Source organism: Emydura macquarii, unplaced genomic scaffold (assembly GCF_026122565.2).
Source record: "Emydura macquarii macquarii isolate MOO-44397 ecotype Brisbane River unplaced genomic scaffold, CSIRO-AGI_Emac_v2 contig_1597, whole genome shotgun sequence".
NCBI lineage: Eukaryota > Metazoa > Chordata > Testudines > Chelidae > Emydura > Emydura macquarii.
Window position 1 is genome coordinate 2,534,361 of NW_027131734.1, and position 21,778 is coordinate 2,556,138.

The 21,778-nt window shown below is 45.4% G+C and overlaps 1 protein-coding gene across 5 annotated transcripts in view; it reads right to left on the reverse strand.

Moving 5' to 3' along the window:
* Nucleotides 1–21,778, reverse strand: part of SDCCAG8 (SHH signaling and ciliogenesis regulator SDCCAG8) — a 159,617-nt gene that overhangs the window by 99,302 nt on the left and 38,537 nt on the right. For all 5 annotated transcript variants that reach the window (XR_010921246.1, XM_067555257.1, XM_067555259.1 and 2 more), the window contains exons 10-12: nt 19,135–19,287; nt 3,641–3,775; nt 163–279 (exon numbers count right to left, since the gene is read on the reverse strand). Coding sequence is in view for 4 of the 5 variants with exons in the window: in XM_067555257.1 (XP_067411358.1) it covers nt 163–279; nt 3,641–3,775; nt 19,135–19,287 (405 nt within the window). In the remaining variant the exon portion in view is untranslated. The remainder of the gene's footprint in view (nt 1–162; nt 280–3,640; nt 3,776–19,134; nt 19,288–21,778) is intronic.

The window sequence follows — 21,778 nt, forward strand, 5'->3', positions numbered from 1 at the left end:
AGAGGCATTTATTTTATAGTAATAGCTGGCTTTTTGCCATTAGTTTAGAACCCATGTAACAGTAATAAATGCCCAGTATCAGAAAAATGAATCGTCCAACTTCAGAAATAATCCTACTTATGTTTCAAATAACTGCAAAATTATAGCAGTATCATCTCTTACCTGGTCCTTAATTTCAAGCTCCCTTATAGTTTTTGTTCTGTACTCTCTGTGCTCCTTTTCTGCCTCATCCTTCTTCATTTTGGTTTGATTCAACTGAAAGCGCATTTCTCCACACACCTGTTAGATTACACAGACAACACGATCTTGTAGCTTGTGGAACCGACAGTTTAATGTTTGTAATTAGATCTTTTGGTGCCCCCTAGAGATCATTTGAATCCAACACATTTTTATGTACAGATATTTTAAGACTACATATGATAAAATGTTTTATTATATAAAGGGGTGGATCTGGATTCCCTGTATTGTCATTAACTTTGAAATATGCAGTGCCTGCTAGATTCAACTATATTTCAATCAAGATTTTGTTAAGCTGTTAATATGCTGTCAATATATGTGCTATAAATACACACAGTTGCTGGTTATTAATTTTTTTTCCATTCTTCTTTTAAAATCCCAAGATATTGTAGGACAACACTTTCAAATGCTTAAATTAAAGGATGTGTTACATTTCCACAACATATTTTCCTGTTTTGCCATTTTTTCTCCAGGAATGAAAATCTTGAAAGTGCACTGTAATTATTCTCAGAGTTGTATTGAAACACTACATTCTCAACAGTAGATTGAACTTAAGTTCCTGAACAGCAACAACTTATTCAAATGTATACATTGACACTGAAAAAGCCATCAAAGAAGCATCAAAAAGACTTATTTTGGATGGGGAGACAGAATTCATTTCCAGAAAGGTAACTTGCGTTCCATTCTGGATCCTGACCTCTTCCAGATCAAAACATTTGATGTTCTTCTCTGTGTTCCTTCCCACCTCAATCTATCCCAAACTCACAAAGCCAGGGTCAGGGCCAGTTAAGAGGTGTTTGTTCTTCCTCTCTCTACATTTTCGGAGCAGGTTTGTCTTCTTCCACATTCACAGTACACAGGTTTAGTGGGCCCTATTTGCCTACTTACCTACCACTGATGTCAAAAAGCAGAATTTTTGGACAGGATCTCTGCCTCTCCTTCCCCATCCAAGACAATGACCCCCAATTTGTGTGTGACCATTTCAGATCAACAATTCAACCTTAAATGCACACACAAAGATGTTAAACGCCCCCCCCTCCGGCTCCTTCCAGGGGATTCCGCTTAGCCTCTCCTAACACTTCAGGGGTGGGAATTGCCATTCTTTCCCTCTTAAACTACCTTTCTCCTCCTCATTCCCTTTGTAACCCACTACAACAGGGCACTACCTGCAGTACCTTGATCACTGACATTGCTATAGCCTGAAGAAAGCTGCAGGTCCAGCTGGGAGGCAATTATACACTTTTGTAAGCACTTGGGTGGTAATCACTGGGCTAATGAGGTAATTGGGAGAATATAAGTGGAAGGAACAGGAAGCAAAATGAGGCTCTAGAGGAAGCTCACAGGTTGAGCCTGGACTGAGGACTGCAGGGAAGCCTCCCCTGGCTGTAAGCTTGCAGTACACGGTTACTATACAAGAAAAGATTAAATGGTGAAGAACAACTTGGTGGAAGGTAACAACCTGGTGTGTGTTTGTGAACGTGAAATCACAGAAACAGGCCAAGCAGTGTGGTTCACTCACTCACATTTTTCTCTATATTCCCTCCCCCATGCACAGCCTCCTGTTCCTCATTTGCCCTTTATATTTCCCCCTCATTCTCTCTCCACCACCCAAATTCTCCAACCCATCATATTCGTGTCTCATCCCAGTGTTCTGTGTAGGCTTTTTTTTTTTTTTTTTTTTTATTAAATATAATAAAAATAGCATACAGGAAACTAATTTCTCTGAGGGCCCACTGGCTTCAGTTCTCCTGCAAACAATGAGACATGGTGGTCCTCTTAATAAAAAGCAACCTCCCTTCCTCATGCAAAATATTTAGGGAAATGGTGGCCATCTTCATCAAGGACAATCTGAGAATTCAGTCCCATTTAAAGTAATGGGAGATGGTCTTTAAAAAAAAAAAATGGGCAAAAGCTCATGAATAGAAAGCCAAACAATGGGAGATGAGAATTTTTTTTTTTAAATACTGAAATTCAATACAATGCAAAGAGTTGCCAACTCTGCCTTTCTGCCTCCTCTTCTTCATCAGAAGGTTCCAGAGGAGTAGCCGTGTTAGTCTGTATACAGCAAAAACAATGAGAATCCTGTAGCACTTTAAAGATTAACAAATTTCTGCAGGCATAAGCTTTCGTGGGTCTTTAAAGTGCTACAGGACTCTCGTTGTTTTCATCAGAAGGGAGACTCTAAAATGGGCTTCTTTCTCCACTGCACATCTGAGGAGGGGAAAAAACCTGCCTCCCATCCCATCTCTCTGCTCTCAATATGCAGCAGATAGAGCAGAGGAATCAGGGTAGCTAGAGGAATGGGAAGTAAGCTGACCAGAAGCTCATGCTACAGTGCCCCTTAGTGGCCAACAGAGCAAATTGTTCCAAGAAACTGCAGCCAGAGAAGCCCTCTCGGGCCTTTGGTTTAGAGGGCAGGCACACATCTCAAACATCCATTTCAACAGACCTCACTCATTTTAGTACTAAAGTCATCTATATTCCACACAAATCTGGTGTCCCCTCACCTTTATTGCTGAAAACCTTTTACATAAAAATAAAGAATAATGAAACTGAAGCTATAGGAATAGCTAACACTGAAGTAATGGATCCTATAATATTTTATTTTTTCCTGATAATTTGTGTGTGTGTCATTCTGGGACATACAATGAATCCCACATTTGAGCCTGAGAAGATAAAGTATGTAGGTGATTAGGACCACCCAAACGGGATTTCAGTTAAATCAGGATTATATGTATATAAAAAACAATTCAACCTAAACAGAGAAAGAGGTCTTCTTAAAGTGCATAAAATTAGCACTAGTATCAAAGAAATATACAGAACAAAAAGTTAAGAGAAAATAAAAAAATTAGTGTTTTGAATTTTAGCCACAAAATAAAATTTGGACTACCCTTTATTCATTTTAGCATTGCAGAGCCAAAACAGCTATGGGAGAAACAGTTGAATCCTGTTCTGTCCCCTGTACCATCAACAGAATTGTTAATTAAATGTTGATTGCATAGTTTTTAACAGTGATTTTGCATGGGCCAGAAAAGAAAAGCTTGATTCTCAGATCCCAGTGTGATTTGGCAGTTAAACCTCATCTCTCCCCCCATTTATTTATTTGTGAGGTTGTAAATGTTATCTGAAAATTTTTGAGAATTAAACATGGAACCCTACAACGATATAATTTTAATGTGTTTAATATTTGACTATTTAACCACTTATACTATATTAAAGAGGAAGAAACACTGATTTACAATATCACACACCAGGTTTATATAAGCGTTTGTTTTCAGACAGCCAAATTTATCAATAACTTCTTTTTAAATATTCTTTATAGAAAACACAAAATAAGCATTTCTCATCATGTGATCTTTCAAACCACTATAATAAGCAAATATTGATTTGAGAATGTCTCTACCTTATTAACTTCCATCTCATGAGAAGTAAGTTGGTTTTGGGCTTCCACTAGCTGGTTAGCTATTGAGTTCTTCTCTCTTGTAATTCTCTCTAACTGAGCCTCCAACGTCGCCACATTTTGAGACAAAACCATCACCTGCAGAAAGTGAAGAGAATTAACCAGAAACTTAATACAGGGCTAAGTCCTGCAGTCCTTATGACTTGAAAGCAATGGGAGTTTTGCCCAATACCACATTCCTTGCACATCTAAAACTTGATTTTAAGGCAATAGGAATTTTGAGTGAGCAAAAAATGCAGATCTTGAATGTGGGCTGCAAAATTATGATTAGAACTGCAAAGTTATTATTTTAAAGTGATTCAATTTGCAATAACCATTTGAAATATTTTCAGTCAGCCAAACTACTCTCCAGGACTTCTCAATATGTGTAATGATGTTAGAAGAACTGGTTACTTACTGTAACAGTCCTTCTTCAAGATGTGATGCAGACGTGTATTCCACTTAAGGCGTATGAGCTCCCAGCACATCAGAGCCGTAGAATTTTGCCTATCAGTACCTGTAGAGAGGCGGTGCTCACATCTTGTGGTCATAGACCCTCCCCTTGACTATATGAGGTGGTGCCGCCCCCAGCCCTCCTCAGTGCCTTCACACCAAATGTCCAGAGACTAGACTCTGATGCAGAGGCAACAGAGAGTGGGTAATGAAATACATTTCTGCATCAGATCTCAAAGAATGGCCCAATGGTTATTTGGCCCAATCCACTTTCAGCTTGAGGATGAACTGTGGAACTATGGTAAATAACCATTTTTTCTTCTTTGAGTAGATGCAGCCACATATTCCACAATAGTGACAAGTTGTATCACTAGGGGATGAGGCTCATAGTCTATTTAAACAAAGACAGAAGGACAGCCTTCCCAAAGTTTGAATCTGCTCTGGTAATGGAACAATATGGCAGGCTTGCAAATATCCTTTATGGAGATGTCACTTAAAACACTACTGATGTAGCTTGCGCTCTCACAGAATGAGCTTGCATCTGAAGAGGGGGTATAGCTGAAGCTGTTCTGTATGCAGCCTTGGTACAGGAAGACTGCATACGGGGTTTAGTACTGTCCAGATAAAAGATCAGACGATGTCTGGTGTCCAATATGTGAAGACACTACTCTTCTGGAAATGAATGTGGCTTAGGAAAAACACACAGTTTAATTTAAACTGGGTGGTATATTTGCCTGAGAGACCACTTCAGACAAATTTCAGGTGTGTCCGCAACATCCCTTTGTCTTTGGAGAATTACATGGAAGGAGGCTCTGGCAGTAAAGTCTACAACTCTCTCACTCTTTTCGCAGATGTTATTGCCACAAGGAATGCAGATTTTTGATATAAGAGAGAAAAGGGGCAAGATGCCCGAGGCTCGACTGGAGATCCCATGATAGCTGCTATAACTGTGTTAAGGTCTGACAAGGGAACCTGTTCCCGCTCCAGTGCATGCAGACAAAGGATTTCTTTAAAGAATCTCACCACCATGGCATTGGAAAACACCAATCTTCCATGAATGGGTGGATGAAAGGCTGAGATTGCCACTGTATGCGCCACCAATGAGCTAACTGTAAGGCCCAACAACTGAAGATGCCGTAAATACTTCAAGGTGTCTCGTGTACTAACCAATGTTGCCTGAACTCCATGGATCAATGACCATATTGAAAAATGCTTCCATTTTGCTGAATAAGACATTCTGATAGAAGGTTTTCTACTATTTTGTAGGACCTGTTGAACAGCCGCTGAACAACGCTGATTCTCCCTGTTCAACCATGGACCAGCCACGTCATGAGATGTAGATAGCTGAGTGTGGGAAGCAGACTGTGACCATGATTCTGTGTGAACAGGTTTGGATGGAGAGGAAGGGATATGGGAGGCTGAATCAACAACACTAAAAGATTGGAAAACCAGCATTGCCTCAGCTGTGCTGGAGCAGCAACGATGAACTTGGCCCAATCCACTTTCAGCTTGAGGATGAGCTGTGGAATGATCTGGATTGGAGGAAAAGCAAACAGGAGAGCTGCCCATTAAATCTGTCCTTTTGGAGTCTTTGTCCTTAGGATTGGTCTTAAACCTGCCCCGCCAGGCTCTATCATTCACTGCAGCTACAACTAGGGAGTTCAGAGCCTGATGGGAGTAAAAGCCCTCAAATCCCTATACAGGGACAAAATAACATTTCTCCATTCACTTCGCAGTCAGTGGGACTGAACCCGCCATGTTCTAGAGGACCTCTGCAGGCTCTCCAAGTGCATTGTTGATAGAGAGGACTACTTTTCCAGGAGAAAACAGCTGCAGGATAGCCACTAACTTAAGGGTGTTCTCCTGCAGGAATTCTACTTAAATACCCAGGAAGCAGCCACAATCCGTAAAATGTCCTGATAGGCCTTCAAATCCCCCTGGTATTGGAGGACAGGAAAAGCCAGACACTGCTGAATCATCCAGGGATGAAGAGCAGGCTGTTAACTGCATCAAGGTAGATTTTCATTCCTGGACTGGTGGAGCTTGAAGGGACAGCTCCACGGACCCCACACGGGGAAGGCTCACTGGTGCCTGAACCTGTAGTGGGTTCACAGTTCCCACCACCAATTTGCCCAGTGACCTCACCTCCATGACTGAGGAGTGTCCCACAGATTTCAAACTGGTGGGGAGTAGGTGCTCAGCCAGGAGCCCCCATCATGACTGCAAGATAAGTATCAATCTCCTGGTGCCCGTAATGGTCTATAAACAGTCCCCGATATGAGTCAGGTGATGGAAAGGAAGAGAAGGAAGATCTCGACTTGTTGCAACGCAGTACCTAATATGTCCACCTCTCGCCCCCACCTACCCACCTGGTGCATCAGTAAAACCTCGACCTGACCTTATTAGGCCATTAGCTCACTCCTGCTGAAACTGACCTTATTAGGCAATTTCCTCCCTCCTCCTGAAACTGACCAGGTGACTGGGAGCAGCTGTCTACCTGACTGAAAGCACAGCCACCCTAACGGTCGGCTCACCTCCCAGCCAAAGGTTTGCCCTGATTCAAATGTCTCCCCTCCAATCAGGAGCAACCTTGGCCACCTGAAGCCATTAGTATAAAGCCGGGGCACGCCCCAGGCTCCAGAGAGAGAAGTCTCCATCTGCTAGACCCACCAGCTGCCCTGTTTTTTCCCTCTCCCACTCTGGATTCCGAGCCTGTAAGCCTGCTCTGTGTTGCTGTTTTTGCTTCAGGGTGTCGTGTTGCAAGTCTTCCTGCTGGGACTGGTGAGATCCTAACCCTCTCTCTCTTTTAGTTTCTGTTTTAAACCTGCTCTGAAAGCAGAAGCCCCCCCCCCCCATTGCTAACCCTGTAAACCTGCTCTGAAAGCAGACGCCCCCCCCCCCCCATTGCTAACCCTCTCTCTTTTAGTTTCTGTTTTAAACCCCTTGCAGTTAACTGCCCGTTTGCCCCTTGCAGTTAACTGCCCGTGTGACCACCCCCCCCCGCTTTCTGTGCCCTGTGATTAACTCATTGTCTGTGAAATCTCTATGTGAAAGCATTCCCTCGTGTAGTTAACTGCTTCTGCCTCGGTGCTTTTCAGTTAACAGTTTGTGTAACCCCTTTCTGTTTCCTACAACCAAGTGTAACCCCTTTCTGTTTCCTACCAGCAACTAGTTGTCTGTGTAGTATAGTGGTAAGTGTCCTGTCTGCCACGTGGGAGATCAGGGTTTGAGTCCCGGTCAGGGAACCACTGTCTGCTTAATATTAGTTTAGGTCTTTATAGTTAGTTGCCTGTTTAATACTTTCTTATATCAGTTTGTTTTGTGCTTAATTGTTTTTATGTCCTTTTATAACTAGTTAAACCTATATTACTCCTGTGTTTATAATTAAACTCATTTATTTCCAATCGATTCATTATTGACTCTGGGGGATCATTTACCTGTCGGAACAGACCTCAACACTGAGGAGCCTCGGGATTCTGGGTATAAAAGTGAAGCCAGTCCTGAGGAGCAAGAAACCGGTCTGACTCATCCATCGCCCAGAACAAGGCAGGGACCAGCACCGATGATGGGAGTGGTACTGCTGGCTCCACATATGCTGGTGCTGGAAGCAATGTCGACCTTGAAGTCATCAGTGGTACCAAAGCGGCTAATGGTGCTGAATTTGAGCCACCACGGTGACATTCTTTCGTGAGTGTCTGGCTGCTGGGTCTTTGCCATATTTGGGGACGGGAAGGAATTTTCCCCTGGGTCAGATTGGCAGAGACCCTTGGGTTTTTTTGCCTTCTACTCCAGCATAGGGAATGGGTTTAAATTAGTGTAAATATTGAATTTTTTGTACCTTGATGTCTTTAAATCAGGATTTGAGGACTTCAGTAATTCAGCCAGAGGCTACGGGTCTATTACACAAGTGGGTGGATGAAGTTCTGCGGCCTGCAATGTGCAGAAGGTCAGACTACATGATCATGATGGTCCTTTCTGGTCTTAAAGTCTATGAGTCAATCTGCCAAGCTGACTGCAACAGTACTGAGGAGTTTCCCAGTGCCGAAGTGCCTTGCAATTAGCCCAGTGCCAGACCTGCTTCTTCATATTGTGGAAGGGGAACATCAGGGTGTAGTGCCAACAGACCTACGGGTTCAGGGCCTCTTCACCCAATGGTGCTACAAACGATGCAGCCCTGGCAAAGTCCTGGACCAAAGGAGAAATCGGGATGGAAAGGCAGAGGTCTGTAGCCACCACCTGGCATGTTACCAACAGAAACAGTCAGGGCTGGCATCACCTTCATCGGTACTAGATTCAACAAATGTCCTGGGGCCAGAACTAGAGATGATGGTACAGGGTCTCTAAGCTCCCTACTCGGTACTGGGGAATGGTTAGAGGCACCTGCATGAACCCTGTGCTGGTCCAAGCTCTTCCTGGGGTAGATGGAAGTGTACCCACAATAACTGGAGTGGTCTTGATTGGTCTTATGTGACCTTTTCCTCAACATATCTGACGGGGAACAGCTCCTGCATATCTTTAGAGAGGTGAATACTCCAGAGTGCAAAGCAGCAGCACTCTTGGAACCTGAGGGCAACCTGCAATCTGATGAGGACCTCAATGCCATAGGAGGGCTCATGGCTTGTTCAAGCAGGTGCTGCTTAGGCAGAGGTCTCTAGCCACCTGAGTCCATTTCATTAATAATCTATAGATTGAACACTGCTCCTCAACATGGTCCTAACTCAAGCACAGCAAGCACTACATGTGGGTTGGTGGGGGATCACACCCCTACATGACAGACAATGTTTAAACCCTGTGGAAGGCATCACAGAGGAATACTTAACTAAATACAACTAACACCAATCTAACTAACATTAAGGGTACTACTAACTATATACAACAAGAAAACACACTGAAGTAGTGAGAAATTATGAGGTTAAGATCATAGAGATCTCCGACTCCAGCCATGGGCAGTAAGAAGGAATGGGAGGGGGGTTAGGGTGATGCCATCTCATGTAGTCAGGGGAGGGGCTATGGCCACAAGGCACAAGTGCCACCCCTTTATGGGTACTTCTAGGAAAAATTCTCCAGTGCTAAAGCGGAATACACGGCTGCATCTACTCAAAGAAGCAGCAACAGGTTCCCCTATCCTGCAGCCTACAGAACATCTGCTTACCTATCACTCACTCAAGACTCTGATTTTGACCAACTGATAGCAAGGGAAACCATCTTATGCCCCAGAGAGAGAAAGAAAGTTACAGAAACTCACCCTGTAACTACAAATATACTTAAATTAATTCCTAAAATGAGGCAAAAATCTCACCACTATACCTAAAAGTAGTTGCTGTGTAGCAGTAAACAAAAGCCAACTTAGTATGTTCAAAAATTACCATTTTATTTTTTCAAACAATATACCTGACTTAATATTTTGCTGAATGATAATTAACATCATAACAATAAAACAAAGATGTTTGCCCTTCAGCAGTTTAGCCTTGAAGCTGCCTAATGTAAGTGGAAATAATAGGGCCTGACAGTTCTAGGTTAACTTTATAGGAAGTCAAAGCTGGACCTAAAAGTTTATGTATTCACCACTACACTTCAGCCATTATATATTTATGGATTTATGATTTATGGACCTATGCCAGATAGTTCCTGTAACAAATCACTTGTTAAGGAACTAATATATCAACTTCAAGAGAAGATCAATTTAATGCATAGTACACAAATAAAGTATATTCCTGGTACTTAATTTTTATTTTTCAAAAGAAATCTTCCATTTCAGTTATCACTAATACAAATGTATAATCATACTTTTCTATAAAGACACCCAGCAACTAACCCTAATTACTAACTATAAAATCATTATTATTATATTGTTTTAGGTATGCATGGCACTTCAAAAAGATATTAGAAGATTGCCAATTCCTCAATGCAGAGATCAGTCTAAATAAGACAACTCAGTGGGAGGTGACAATTTACAGTGATATAGTGTCACAAGAAGCTAAGTTGCAATAATAGTGAAAATTATGAAGGGCTTGTTTATAAGGAGATATTTATGTTGGCGTGCATAAAAAACGAGGGACACTTGTATCTGGACCATGAGCTAAGGGGAGTCTCCCATAATGTCTGTAACTGGGGTGAAATGGGAGGGGATGGGGCCCCAAAGAAACCCAAATGTACCAGAAAAACATGGTTACTTACCAGTAACTGTTGTTCTTCAAGATGTGTTGCTCATATCCATTCCAATATAGATGTGTGCGCGCCCCGTGCACAGATTCCCGGAACTTTTTTCCCTTAGCACTCCCCGTAGGGTCGGCTCAAGTGCCCCCTGGAGTGCCGCGCTCATGCCGCGGTACATAGGGCGCCGCCGACCCTGCGGCCCCTCAGTCCCTTCTTTCTGCTGACTCCGACAGTGGGGACGGAGGGTGGGTGTGGAATGGATATGAGCAACAAATCTCGAAGAACAACAGTTACTGGTAAGTAACCCTGTTTTCTATCTTCGAGTGATTGCTCATATCCATTTCCAATATAGGTGATTAAATAGCCATACCTTGGAGGCGGGTAGGAGTCAATGGTGAGTTGCTCTCGCCAGTACTGCTCTGCCGACGCCCGCATCCTCTCTCGCCTGCTGCACGATGGCGTAGTGGGACATGAAGGTGTGGACCGACGACCAGGTCGCTGCTCTGCAGATGTCCTGCAGGGGCACTCGTTTCAGGAAGGCCACGGATGATGCCTGGGCCCTGGTTGAGTGTGCTGTCACGGCTCCTGGAAGCGGCACCTTCGCCTGCTCGTAGCAGGTTTTAATACAGGCGGTGATCCATGTGGAGATGCACTGGGTGGGGACAGGTGAGCCTTTCATCTGCCACGAACAGCTGTGTTGACTTCCGGAACGGCTTGGTCCGTTCGATGTAATAGACCAGGACTCATCTGACATCCAGTGAGTGCCATCTCCACTCCTCCTCCGTCCCGTGTGGTTTCGGAAAGAACACAGGAAGGAAGATATCTTGGTTATAATGAAACTGGGACACCACCTTAGGCAGGAAGGCCAGATGGGGTCTCAGCTGCACTTTGTTTTTGTAGAGGACAGTACAGGGGGGCTCCGAGGTCAAGGCCTTAATCTCAGAGACCCTCCTAGCCGATGTAATGGCCACCAGGAAGGCTACCTTCCAAGAGAGGATGAGCAATGGGCATGTAGCCATGGGCTCAAAGGGGGGTCCTGTCAACATGGTGAGGACCAGGTTCAAGTCCCAGGGAGGCACCGGGTCACAGACCTGCAGGTATAGCCTCTTTACCCTCTTGAGGAATCTAACTGACATAGGATGGGGGTACAGCGACCTCCCCTCCAACGGCTGGTGGAAGGCTGAGATGGCCGTCAGGTGTACCCTGAGAGAGGCCAGTGCCAGGCCCTGGAGCTTCAGCTGGAGCAGGTACTCCAAAATTGCCTGTATGGGTGAACAAGTCGGTGGGATACCCCGGGACTCCGCCTAACAGGTAAAAGGCTTCCACTTGGCCCAGTATACCACGTGAGTGGAACGTTTCCTGCTACCGAGCAGAACCTGCTGGACCTGTATGGAGCAAGCTCTCTCCTCTTCTGTCAGCCAGAGAGCCTCCATGCCGTCAGGTGTAGGGATTCCAGGTCCCTGGTCCTGGGAGAGCAGGTCGTAGAGCCTCGGGAGCGGGATCAGCGTGTCGATGGACAGGTCGAGCAGCATGCTGTACCAGTGCTGCCTCAGCCAAGCTGGTGCAATCAGTATGATGTCTGCACTGTCCCTCTTGATCTTCAAGAGGACTTTGGGCAGCAGAGGAATGGGAGGAAACGCATATGTAAGGGTCTCCTTCCAGTCTAGCAGGAATGCGTCGGAGAGGGAGCCCGGTTCGCGGCACCGGAGCGAGCAGAACCTCGGGCACTTCCTGTTCCAGGACGACGCGAACAGGTCCAGTTGGGGAACCCCCCACTTCTGGAAAATGGAAGTCACCCCCTCGTCGTGGCGGGGTAAGAACGACCTGCTGAGGCAGTCCGCCTCGTCGTTCCTGACCCCCGGGAGGTGAGAGGCGGATAAATGAAAATCGTGCCTCACCGCTAAATCCAATAGCCGAATGGCTTCCTGGCACAGATCCGAGGAGCGCCCCCCCCCTTGCCTGTTCACATAGAACACAGCCGTCGTGTTGAACATGAGGACCTGAACCATCCTGCCCCTCAGGACACTGAGGAAGACCTTGCAGGCCAGACGTATCGCTCTGAGCTCTCCGACATTGATATGGAGAGCTCTCTCTTCCGTTGACCAGAGCCCCTGAGTGCTCCGGTCCTTGCTGATATGGGCCCCACACCCCACGTCCGAGGCATCCGTTATCAGCGTCACTGAAGGAGCCAGGTCTCTGAAGGGAACCCCTTTCAGAACCTCCCTTGGGTACTGCCACCAGTCCAAGGAGGATAGTACCTGGGTGGGGACCGTGACCACCCTGTTCAGCATGTGTCTGGCAGGTATATATACACCGAGGCCAGCCACCTTTGTAGAGGTCTGAGTTTGAGGCGAGCCAGCCTCACCACATATGTACACGCCGCCATATGTCCCAACAGCTGAAGGCAATGCCTGGCTGTTGTCGTGGTGGACCTGTGCAACTCGTTGATTATGGCGGCCATGGTCTCGAACCGAGGCCATGGGAGGAAGGCCCTGGCCTGGGTGGCATCTAGGGTGGCCCCTATAAACTCTATGCGCTGCACCAGGTTGAGTGTGGACTCATTGATGAGCAGCCCCAGTTTGGTGCATGTGGCGCAGGTGAGAATCAGGCTGTTCTCCACATGGACCCTGGACCTGCCCCGGATCAGCCAATCATCCAATATGGAAATATCTGAACCCCCCTGCGGTGCAGATGGGCCACTACTACTGCCATACATTTCGTGAAGACCCTGGGGGCAGACGAGAGGCCAAAGGGCAGGGCTGCAAATTGGTAATGGCGTCCCGCTACCACAAATCTGAGGAACTTTCTGTGGCCGGGGAGGATAGTAATGTGGAAGTATGCATTCTTGAAATCGAGGGCAGCATACCAGTCCCCTGGATCTAGGGTGGGAATGATGGACGTTAGGGAAACCATGTGGAACCTGGTGCGTCTGATAAACCTGTTCAGACGGCGGAGGTCTAAAATAGGCCTTAGGCCCCCCTTGGCCTTGGGGATTAAGAAGTACCGTGAGTAGAATCCCCTCCCCCGTTCCTGTGGAGGAACTTCTTCTACCGCTCCAAGCCAGGAGCAGCGGTGCATGACGATGGCTGAAGCCATTGCCCTGCTAGCAATATCCGCTGCATCACTCACAGATTGCAAGGTCGCATTCGCTACCGCCACGCCTTCCTGGGACAGTGGGGCGAAGTCCACGGCCTAATCAGAGGATAACCCCGACTGGAACCTCTGCAGCAAGGACCAGAGGTTTAAGCTGTATCTCCCGAGGAGGGCTTGATTGTTTGCAATCCTCAGCTGCAGGGCTGCAGTGGAGTACATCTTGCGGATGAACAAGTCCAGCTTCTTACTATCCTTGTCCTTTGGGGTATTACCCTGGCCACCCTGGCAATCTCACTGATTAGCGGCCTCTACCACAAGTGTCCCCGGGGCCGGGTGATTGTAAAGGAAGTCAAAGCCCTCCTTGGGAATGTAATATTTTCGTTCCACCCCTTTAGAGGTGGGGGCCACCGAAGAAGGGGTTTGCCAGAGGGTTCTGGCAATCTTCATCACCCTCTCGTGGACCAGCAAGGCAACTCGAGAGGGACCTGCTGACCCAGATATCCCAAAGAAGGGGTCCTCCTCCTCAGACATCTCTAAGTTCCAGGCTTAAATTTCCTGCCACCCTTATTAGCAGGTCCTGGTGGGCCCAGAAATCAAAAAGGGGAGCCTTACAGTCTCGGGCAGCCGCCTCATCGGGGGACGAGGAGGAGGACTGTGGCAGAGGCCCTGTGGAGGGGCCTTCCTCCGGGTCTGACCCCTCCTCCGAGGGGTGATCCTGTTCCGGGTGGGTCGGTGGTGGGAGTACTGGTTGGGCCACCGAGGAATGAACGGAGGTGGTCCCTTGGCCCATCTGGGCACCCCAGGGCCCCCAGTATGGCCACTGCCAGGGGCCCTGAGGCCACGCCGGTGCCAGCATCTGCACCTGCTGTGTCGTGCCCGGTTGGCGAGTCTGGGACCCAGAGCCACTGGACCGCCGTTTGTGGTACCGGGCAGGTGAATGGCCCCGGGATGAAGACGACGATGACCGTCGGTGCCGACATCTCTGGTACCGCCAAGGGGACCGACTTACTGGAGGAGCCAGATGATCTCCTCCCGTGCCTTGAACTCTTTCGGTGGCATTTTCCACCTCGGGAGTAGGAGCGGCGTCGCCTGTATCTACATGACGATGAGTCGGAGCGCTATCATCTCCTTGATGCCGAGGAGATCGGTGCCAGCTCAGGCAGTGCCAAGGTGGTTGGTGCTGGTGCTGGCGGTGCTGAGGCAAGCTGTGTCCGCAACAGCGGTGCCAATGGTGCCAAGGACGTTGGTATCGGAGTCAGCGGAGGAGCCAAAGCAGTTGGTTCCAAAGCAACCGGTGCCGAGGTGCTTGATGGAGTTACCGGCACCGTGATCCGCACCGGCGTCGGGGATCAGTGCCAAGCAAGGCTCTGCGCCAAAGTACCAGAGCCAGAGCTGCGACCCCTGCGTGAGGCGGAGCTGGAACGACGTCGCCTCTCACGCTTGCCTCTCGATCGCCCTCGGTGCCGCGGTGTAGAGGAGCTCAATGACTCAGAGTTGGAGCTAGGAAGGGAGCCTGCACTCTCTACTCTCCTCGACCGTCTGCGGGGGAGACCTCGACTCCTATCTCCGCCACCCACCAGGGCAACCCAGTGCGGGTTTACCCCAAGACACCGGTCCCAGAGCCCTCGGCCGAGGGGGGGACAGAGGCGTGGGCAGGCCCATGAGGGTGCGTGCTGCCGTGAAAGCCTCCGGCATCGACGGCCCTTGCAGGGGCGCTCCCCCACCCCCAGGAGTCAGGGGAGGCTCCCTGCGAGGCGATGCCGGTGCCGGAGTAACCTCCACGGCACGTGGCTGGGGCATCTCCTGTGCTGCTCCCTGCTGTACCGGTCGCAAGGAGGAGTCCGTATGTGCGGCCTCGGGCCACTTCTTCTTCGGCACCGCAGGTTTTGGTGCTGGTGGAGCGCTCTGCACCGAGGAGACGCCTGGTGCCACCGGCGAACGCGATGGCTCGGAGTCCGGGCGGAGTGTGGACTCCATCAGGATGGCCTTTAGCCAGGCATCCCGTTCTTTCTGGGTCCGAGGCTTGAAGGCCTTACAGATCTTACATTTCTCACGTCTATGCTGCTCCCAGAGGCACCGATCATGAGGATCACTTACAACGAAAAGTTTTGCACACACGGTGCAGGATTTAAAGCCAGTGGAGCCAGGCATGGCTCAACTATAGCCCCTGAGGGCTGCTAACTAATTACTTAACTTTCTAACTTAACACTAATCTATGGTAATCAACTGTAATAAAGAACACATTAAGTACTAAGAGAGGCTATTTGTGGTATGCAAGAGGCAAACGTTCCAGCAACCGTCACAGGCGGAAAGAAGGAACTGAGGGGCCACAGGGTCGGTGGCGCCCTATGTACCACGGCATGAGCGCGGCACTCCAGGGGGTGCCTGAGTCGACCCTACGGGGAGTGCTAAGGAAAAAAAGTTCCGGGAATCTGTGCACGGGGTGCACACACACCTATATTGGAATGGATATGAGCAATCACTTGAAGAGAGAACCCAAATTTCTCTTGATGGTCCTGAGTTCATGTTCTGTGGTTCTAAAGCCATAAGTACACAATGAAATCTAACACGTATTATTTGCAAAAGATAAACCTCTCTCAAACACTTCAAATACATCAATATATACCGTTTGTTACAGCTTGGCTAGGCAATCAATTTTTGATGACGAGCTGGCCACTTAAGACAGGTTCACTGTACTTACTGACTGTAGCATCATGTACTTAATACCTGTTCTATGACCCCACCCCTCACCTCTAAATTTCAACTCCCTACTCACCACAGCATCAGCTGTTCTCAAAATCTCTTATATCCTATACATCTTAAATTACTCTGGCCTTGTTACTGGTTTTATGAAAGAATGCTTTAATTTATTCACTATACAAAGTTTTTACATCATTTTCTCAAATTGTAGGTGTGGCTGGTAGCATTACCAATTGTTAAGGTTGCTCAACACTTCCCATTATAAGACCTTGTTTTCAGTTGATTATAGCTTTGCTGAATTGTAACCACTTGGGCTGAATTTTCCCATGTACCTCTGGCTGAATACTTTTAGAAAACTTTGGCCGAAATGGTTCAGCCATTTCCAAGAACAAGGCTAGGGATAAAATATACTGTTCTGCCCATATTAAAAAAAAGATTCTGGCAATCTGTTCTTTGATCAACTCTAGCACCTCCATGCTTTGGAACAGTGACTTGAAATTTGGCAGTAGGGTAGTTTTTCTGTCCAAAAATATGCCTTCTCCAATTCCTATGAAAAATCTACTCAAATTTGGCCAAATTATAAACCACTGAAAAAAATCAGTTTGCACATGCTCAGTGGAGACTGTGATTTTACCTGCCAAATTTCCAGAAGATTCTGTCCACACTGACATGCTCCAACCTGGGGCTGAGCAGGACTGTCCTTGAAATTACAATTCTGGACTACTGTGAACCATGCCTCCCAGGTTCATGTCTGGGAACTTATATTGGGACAAAGAGCTGGGGTTGGGGAAAAGATAGGCCTGGGACAAGGACAGATTGGAGGGCCTGGCACAGAGCCTGAAATAAGAGGATGGCAACCTACTATGCTTAGCAGTTACTCCGTTAGCTCAGGTGGCAAATTATTGTGATGGATCTGAAGATTTCAGTACTGCTGATGACCCATGTGGATGGTGAATTTGATGCCACATGGCTGAATTAGTGTTGTTTTTGTTTTTGTTTTTTTTTTTTTAAACAAAATTAGGAAATTATACACAAAAACTATAGTAAAACAACAATTATGAAGCCCTAATTATGATACAGTCTTATTACATGAACATGTGCTATTTTTTCCACTGGACCCTGCCTCACCCAGTGCACAAGATGAACCTGCTCTGGGGGTGAATAAGGCCAGGTCAACACTACACACTTACTTCGGTATAATCATGTCATTCAGGGGTGTAAAAATCCACATTCCTGAGCAACGTAGTTAGACCAACCTTAACCCCCTGTGTAGACAATGCAATGTTGGCGAAAGATGTCTGTTGTTGGGGGATCCCTCCCTTATTTGTTGCAGAAGTTAAGAAGGCATGTAGTGAATTAGGCAAGGGTTTACAGGAAGAGAAAGGATGGTTTCATGGTTAAGGAGGTTGCAAAGCCACCCTGGAGAACTGGATTCAATCCTAGCCTCTGTCAAAGAGCTCATGTGTGATGCTGGGCAAGTTACTTGGGGCATGTCCACCCAGCATGGGTAGACAGACACACATTAGCTCTGCTTGAGCTAGCATGTTAGAAGTAGCAGCTTAGCCATGGCTGCACAGACAGTGGCTCGGGCTAGCTGCCTAAGGCTATGTTCAGACTGACAGCGGCAAAATCGCCACCGCCAGATCGATCTTTGATTGATTGAGCAGGTCTCACTGACTGCTCAATCGATCAGGAAGTTGACTGAGTAAGTCCACCCCCTCAAGTAGCATAGCAGTGAGAACGGCGCACAGAGGGAAGCAGAGCAGTCGACGTCAGTTACGCAAACTACTCTGCGTAGTTTGCATAACTCCCGTCGACTGCCGCCGAATCGCGCAGTAAGAGTGAACCAGCCCTGAGCATGTACTCCGGGAGTCAGGCAAGACTGTACTTGGGTGCCTAGCCCAACCCGCTACCCGTGTCACAAAGGACACAATGCTATATTTAGCACACCTGCTTGAAAGGAGCTAGCGCGTGTCTGTCTACGTACTCTGGAAAACACCCTACCAGTTGCTGTACAGACATACCCTTAAACCAAATTTTCACAGGTAGTTCCTTATTCTATGTTTCTCATTTTCTGGTTGCCTGACTTGAGACCCTGGGGTCTGATCTGCAGAAGTGGTAACTACACTCGCAGCTGCAACTGAAGTCAATGGGAGTTGTTTTGAACATATAAAGTGCTATATAATGCTAGAGTACGCTGAAAAATTAGGTCCTAAGCATCTCAAATTCGGCACCCAAAATTAGTGGACACTTTTGCCCCTAACTTCTCTGTGCTTGATTTCCCATCTGTCAAATTGGGATAAAAATACCAATTCGCCACACAAGGGTGTTGTGAAAATATATTAATTAATATTGTGAAGCACCCAGATGCTATTGTGATGAGTACCACTGAAAAGCCCATGAGGTAATTAAAATTCTATCTTCAGGGTTTGAATAGCGTACAGTAAATAAGGACTGGAGTACCACACTGGACAATGAGGAGAAAACAAAATATTGAATAGCTGCCAATTAGGTGAGACCATCCATTCTATGAACTGGAAGAGGCAGGGATCCTATGATGGACAAAAATATGTAATTAAGATAGTATCATAATTCATATGCACAAGAGAGTTGCACAGGCAACCTTAATTCTGGCATTTCCAAACTTTTGAATGCTTCACTTTGCAATGTTCTATTAAGATAATATATGGCATTACATACAAGAAACTATCTTCTTTCCTGTATTGCTTAATTCTATAGACCTTTTTGACAATGTGTATATGGAAGATGCTATACAAATTAAAATTGTACTGTACCTTATCAAATGCATTAATTTAGCAACAACCTAGTTTGTGTCCAACAAACATATCATTAGTCCGTATTAATGATTCAAATTTAAAAGATCACATAAGAAATCTACCACCACTTTAATGCTGAGTCAAAAATAAGTTTATGTTTACTGGGGTTGCAAATCCATACAGTAGTTTTATTTAATAAAAAGCCACTGCTTATTGCTAGAAAACCACTGAATGCTCCTTAGCTACATATGGGTTAAAAAAAAAAAAAACTATTGTTACCGTCGATGCCAAGTCCTCTCTTTCTTTCTTCATTTCTCCTCGCAGTGCTTCTTTTTCACCAGCCCTCTTATCTAGTTGGGCAATTAGCTCCCTTTCAAGGCGATCTTTCTGTCTTTCCATCTCACTTTTCAGCTGTTCACACTGCACCAGAGCCTAAGGAAATAATATATCATGAAATTTAGAATGCATTCCATGATATAAACATAGGACAGGAAATAAACATCCCTCCAAAGCAAGGCATTAAGTAGAACAAGCCTGACATTCTAGTCTATGCTTTCAGAAGAACTAATTTGCTATTAGAACAAAGTTTCATGGCTGAATACAGATGCCTCTATATGTATACTGGAATACAAAAAAAGTGACAAAATGAGATCATGCACAGACACAGACACACAGACAGTATTTGATCTTTAAAAGACTACTTGTCCAAGGAAAAATTTGGTTCTCAAACTTGGTTGTCCAACAAGAAAATAGAACCATACTAATTATGTTTAGAAACCATAATAAAGTGAATGGGATTTTCCAGAGTAATTTGGGTTTTTATGGATATATGTCCCTCTCCCAAAAGTCGACTGCTGATATGACCTGTACTTAAGAATTCTGTGTACATTTCACCCAAGATTCTCAAGGATAACTGGCTTCCAATATCTAGTTCTTTGTAGACACCAGTAAACTGTAGTTGCATTCTGTACTGCATGAGAGGAAAGTCATTGCAGAGGTCTACTCTCTTCCTAAGCTGAGTGGATTCACAGAAGGAATTTGGCAAAGTAGAGGGCTGAACAGGCAAATTATTTATTCTTCTGATGTTCAGATTTCTCAAACGATGCTGAGGAAGGAGGCCATTTATGAATTTCCAGCTTCAGGACATATATGCTGATTAAAATTCTGAGTTAACTGATTGAGTGGCAAATCATAAGTGGGCAGCAAGTAACTGCCCAGAGATGATGGACAACAGAATTTTGCACAGCAAGCACAGACATGATACCGCTGATAAGGTACTATGTAAAAAAAACAAATCAGAAAAAAAATTTACATTTTGTGATTAAGTCTTTACAAGTAGGAAAAGTTTCTCAAAGGATAGGAAAAGAATAATTATTTTAAGTCTGTCTCATTTATTCGTAGATAGGTCCTTTTTCAGCTAAATTAAGATATTCAAGGCACCTGAAACAGCATTTTGGCTGTGATTAAACTATGTCTCATTTCACTAACGTTCTATTCTTCAGCTTTTTTATATCCTATTTCAAGGAATGAAGAAGCCCTAAATGGACTTCATTTCCTTTGCCTTTTAAATTAGATTTTCAAATGAGTCTATGAGCAAGAGATAAAAACCTCTGTCCAATATGCTCCCAATGTGCTGGGTTGAGGAAGAAGGAGGAAAACTACACCATTTAATTATCTTTAAAGAGGGGTCTGGCTGAGTCTTCCACAAGCCCACTATGTGGAATTCTAGACCTCTGGTAGTATCCATCCCACATCTAGAGAACAGTTATCTGTGATTAAATTAATTAATGCTATCATCACCACCATCTTCTTTAGAAATCTGAGCTTTGGGCAGCTCTAAATCACGAGCCTTAACTTCTTTTTCCATAACTTCACCATTTGAATGAGATAGTCATAAAAGCAAAATAAAAACACAACCCTACAAGGGGACTAAAATATGTTGCAAGAAAAAATTTACACTTGACAAATCCCCTGCTGCCCTTAATCAGATTAGTAGCTCAAACCATTGCTCTTCTATCAATTTTATGTTTAAAATCCATATCTCAGGTTTGCTTCAACCCTGAAAGATTATCTTTGTCCTGTTAAGAATAAATGTAACTAACAGGTCAAGGGGCCATAAGTAACAGAAATTACCAAAGGACAGAAAAGCTACATGTTTCCAAAGACTGAGAACCTAAGACCATACCTTTCACAAACCAGATGTAACAGTCAGTTATTGTAATACTTTTGGCCTACAAAAGTAAATCCTGATTACCCACATGAATACTCCCATTGGATCCAATGACACTTGCATAAAAAAAAAATTAGAACTTGGCCCTCAGAGAAACAAGACTAGGAGGTCCAAGTTTAGTTTGCTATGTTTACCCTGGCAGGTAAAGTACCCAAATTTAAGCGGCATTCACGTAGCTGGGGGGAGGGGGAGGGGGAATATAGTTTTCTAAGATAAAGGGGCAGGAAGCTAGGGCTTGGGGAGTATGGGCTAAGCCCTGTAGCAGTACCCATGCTGCTGTCACAGGTAGTTCCTCGTGCACATGTGGAATTCCACACAAGCAGCAGTGAAGACTGCACAGAAAACATACCATACATTTACTTACGTTCTTTTCTCTAGACTGTCAGGCACATAATATGCGGTGAGATCTCATTAGTTTTATCTCACCTAGATATCTACTGATTTGCCTTATCAGGTTCATATCAAAGTAGTCCACATTTCTTACTTATGTTAAATTGAATATGATCTGGTGGGGAACATCTTTTGTATTTTTAAAATTAAAATAAAAAATGAAGTCTCAAACAGAAAATAAAACCAAGGAAAAATTAACTATTGTCATTTTATAGGTGGCTTGAGCAAAAACCCTGTTTTGTGCTATCTTTTAGCAGAAGCAGGTTTATTAACATCATTATTCCCAGAGTTGCAATGGCATCA